Source organism: Limulus polyphemus, unplaced genomic scaffold (genome assembly GCF_000517525.1).
Source record: "Limulus polyphemus unplaced genomic scaffold, Limulus_polyphemus-2.1.2 Scaffold2554, whole genome shotgun sequence".
Taxonomy (NCBI): domain Eukaryota; kingdom Metazoa; phylum Arthropoda; class Merostomata; order Xiphosura; family Limulidae; genus Limulus; species Limulus polyphemus.
In genome coordinates, this window is record NW_013668164.1 from 78,507 (window position 1) to 82,953 (window position 4,447).

General features: G+C 31.5%; 1 protein-coding gene across 2 annotated transcripts in view; it reads right to left on the reverse strand.

The window, feature by feature from the left end:
• LOC106467284 (synaptotagmin-7-like) overlaps positions 1–4,447 on the reverse strand; it is a 107,747-nt gene that overhangs the window by 39,123 nt on the left and 64,177 nt on the right. Inside the window, exons 2-3 of one of the 2 annotated variants that reach the window (XM_022395429.1) lie at positions 3,261–3,330; positions 313–322 (exon numbers count right to left, since the gene is read on the reverse strand). In XM_022395429.1, the coding sequence (XP_022251137.1) occupies positions 313–322; positions 3,261–3,289 (39 nt within the window). In that variant the 5' untranslated portion in view covers positions 3,290–3,330. Of the gene's footprint in view, positions 1–312; positions 323–3,257; positions 3,331–4,447 lie in introns of both variants that reach the window. The other variant, XM_013927620.2, reaches the window with a different exon arrangement.

A 4,447-nucleotide genomic window follows, 5' to 3' on the forward strand; every position in this document is an offset into this window, starting at 1 on the left:
AAACGTTCAAATAACTTATTTAATTATCTGATCTGGCTGTATAAAATTTAAATGTTTAAACAACTTATTTAATTCTCCGATCTGGCTTTATAAAATTTAAACATTCAAACAATTTAGCTAATTATCTGATCTGGCTGTATAAAATTTAAATGTTCAAACAACTTATTTAATTCTCTGATCTGTCTGTATAAAATTTAAACGTTCAAACAACTTAAGTTAATTCTCTGATCTGGTTGTATAAAATTAAAACGTTCAAACATCTTATTTAATTATCTTATCTGGCTTATCTGAGCATAAATATAAAACGCAGACATTTTTTTGTGATTTAGTATGAACAGAAAATAATTTCCGATAAACAGGTGTTTCCAATACACTCTACATCTAAAAAATAAAAGCGATTAATTTTCCCAGCTTGATAGGTAAAATCGTATCATATAGTGTCTCATACTTATAACTTATTCAGATATTCATATGATATTGACACAGTTTAAAGTTATTTATCCAAAACGAGAAAAATCGGTTTGTATACTATAATCAAAGAGGCCTATGTCTCTGACAGGATTCTATTCTTCTTAATGTTATTTCAATTTCTGAGGAACAAAGATATCTAAAAAAATGTTGAAATATATTTATCGTATATAGTATATAGTTTTCTACAAAGATCAGAAAGGAAATGAAGGTTTTCTAATCTTAAAAAATAATATTCACGCTGCTGTTTGGAAAATCCATGCTAATTTTTTCTGCTCTCTTATTCCTTTTATCACGAAAGTCAATATATGGTGTGAGTCATTGGAGCCTTCTAGTTCTTGATGTCAAATAAGTCAATGCACATCTTGCACAATCTACTGAATTAGTCTTATCTATACTCCACTCCCTGTCGTCTTTACATACGGCATTATTTTAGACCCACGTTATTTGTAAGTTAGAAATAACTAGGCCTAATGTTCAATTGAAAAGTGTTACGATCTACCGAGTCAAGGTGTTATGGTAATACTATACTTCTTCATTTCGTCACTTTATAATTTTATACCAATGCATGAGCCTCTATCAGTTATGTGTTTTATTACTACATTCTCAGGTAAGGGTGTGTTATAACATTATACGAACTTCTATGTGAAAGTAAAGAAAAGTCTATAATAGTATATCAAGTATACCATGTCTTCTATATCCATTGCCGACGAGGCCTTTCATCTGATATCCCGACTGGGATACAACAGTCATAGTCGTGGTTGAAACAGTATTTATATTATGAAATTGTGTGAACAACAACTGTTTCGATGTGATATAGATTAAGATGGTGAATAGTAATTTTTTTCAATTTTATTAAAGTCACTACATATAAGTTTTTAGTTTAAAAATAAATAAATAAATAATATTGCGTTAAAAATGTATTACTCAGATTCTTATATGTAGCCACCAAACACGCTCGCCCTTTCAGCCGTGGGGGCGTTATAATGTGACGGTCAGTCCCACTATTCGTTGGTAAAAGAGTAGCCCAAGAGTTGGCGATGGGTGGTGATGACTAGCTGTCTTCCCTCTAGTCTTACACTGCTAAATTAGGGACGGCTAGCGCAGATAGCCCTAGTGTAGCTTTGCGCAAAATTCAAAACAAACAAACTTTTATTCATTTATTTTTAAACTATATTATTTATTTATTTTTAAACTATATTATTTATTTGTATACTGTATTATTTATTTATTTTAACTTCATAGTATTTTAAAACTTTTATAAAAAGTTTTAAATCCCATAATTCGGTTGAAAGAGCTGGAGAAAACCCTTATGGTGGCGGGCACTTCTTACCGGCTGCTTTCCCTCTGGGCAGTAGTTAAATCTAAAGACAGCTATGCCAGAATTTTAGGGGTTTCTCACTTAACCATTTAGCCTAAGTGCACGTTCACGTTGAAAACACCAGTTCCAATTATTCGTTACTATTTAAGCAAGTCTACAACATAAACAATATTTCAGCAAATACACTATAAAATTGTACCTCAAAATAACCTAAAATCTGGACTTATTTACTGGAACTACGCAGATCACTTAAACTTCCTGGTAGGGAATTTGGTTATTTTGCTCCTTTTCAGGACGATTACTTTTTAACTAGGGGGGAAACTAGTTCTTCATGAACGAAACATTTTTGGTTGTAGTATTCTGTATTTGAATGCACAATGTTTGTAAAATGTAAAACCAATCAGGTTTACTTTTGCTACATTACACATAAGTGATTTGCCTAGACTATTCATGTGTGAGGCTAGGTACGTAGAGTTCTGAACGAATCTGATGGCCGTGTGGGGCATGTTAATGAATGTGAGGTTAAAACCTAAATTGGTCAAACCTAGTCCACAACACGTGATACTCACCAAACACCTCTAGTACAAACAACTTATTGAGCATAATGGTCTAATCAAAAACGACAAACCGATCGACTTATCTAGTAAGAGACACCAGATCTAACGTCGCTTTCAAAATCTGGGTATCGGGGGAAAGTATTAAAACTCAGTGATAATGGTCCCAGATCCCTACTCAACAGTCTGACGGTACCGGTACTATAAGTTTATATAAATAAATGAACAAATACACATACAGAACTTTAACACATAAACACTGCTGTCTGAGATGGGGCTCTGAGGGATGACAGACCCATTTCCCAAATACTTTTCCCTTTGCAATGCATAGTACTATCTACATCCACCCATTACTTACGCATATGGTGACGTCATCCATACGCCCATACTATTAATTTGATTTTTACATAGTTTAATGAAGTTTAAAAAGCTTCTCACATACGCACGTACGTAAACTATTTTAATAATATAGATAAACACCATGCTCGTCAGTTTATATAGTGCGATTAGTTAAACATCAGTTGATTCTTAAATCTGCTGGAAAGATACTTTCTTTAGCGCCAAAGTGGATTAAGAATAATCTTTGTTAAATTTTTTCGATGAACTATATAACTATATTTATTCAGGAAAACTGTTGAACAAAAGATATATATATTTCACATATAGTACGAAAAGTTAAAATGACTTCTACGTGCTATAAGTCCAAGTTCTTATGAGTTTATATATATGATACAACCAAAAGTGTATTTAGGAAGAATGCATATTTTAGTAGCTTTTAACTCCTAAACGACCTATTTATGATAATTATGTAAACATTTCCTGAATCCGGTAATAAGTAGAAAACTTTTGTATTTTACCATTTACACTAAAAAAGACAAAACATAAAATAAAAATAAATAATGAAACAGTCTTACGTGTTTTTCTCTCTCTCTCTCCTTATCACCATCAGATGACACAGACAGTCAATCAATCATGTCACATCAGATTCTACAAGAAAAAGACTTTAATTTTTTGATACGAAAGCCATGAAAAGTTTGAAAGATACAAAAGTCTTCAATCTATGAGTAATCCGGTACTTGATTTGATATCATATATTTAGTTATTAACTCTTTTGAAACAACTAAAAAACATTAATTGTACAATATTATCACTGTTTAGAAAAAGATATATAATATATACTTCATGTGTTATCTTCCCACAACAAAGAAAAACATTTAATAAATGATTATATCTCAGAAAAACTACAAAAGAATGTCACATGACTTATTTTTAGAAGTAACCGACATTATAACACCAAATTTAGTTGTTGTTTTTTTATTATTTGACTGGACACTCACAGGTTCGCTGTAGCTGACAGTACGAAGCATCAATTGGTTTATTTACTTCTAATCGATTCTGTAGCGTGCGTTTAATATTATACGTGGTAAAACTTATAGTTGAAAATTAATATTTTTCTATATAATAACCCAAAATTCGTATTGAAAGTAAATATAGTAGTAATGAAAGTTAAGATATAAACAAACAAATTACAAGTGTCATCCTTTATCATTGTTCATGAGAAGAGCTTATTTAAAGTTTCTAACAGTGTATTTGGTGGCTTTGTTAAGTATGTGTACAGATAAGTCTGGATTCATGCTAGGAAATATTTGGCCACAAGTAGCTAAAAAATTATCCGCAACTGCGCTTCTCTCATGTTGTAGTTTGTAAAGATAAATCAATGTGTCTTCCTATTCATGGGTGTAGTGTTTTCATCAATATAGGTACGAGGTGGATGTAACATTTATGTTGGTATAAAATGTTGGAAAATAACGCCAATCTTTAGATTGCAAACACGTTTTATAAGACAGTTGACGTTGTTACACTAAAAGGGATTGTAATGAGATCCTGAGAGTTAAACCTGGTCGTCCCCTAACTTTTATAAGTAGTTCTTGATTATAATTTTTATTAGTAAGCCAGTTAACTATTGAGAAAAGTGTGTTTCTTTAACTAATGTGGTAGACTTTGTTTGTTCCAGAACAAAACCACACTGATAATGGCTGGAGACGGCTTGAATGAGTAATGAAGAAAAACTTTAATATAAGTTTGACATAACAGCAAATGTACA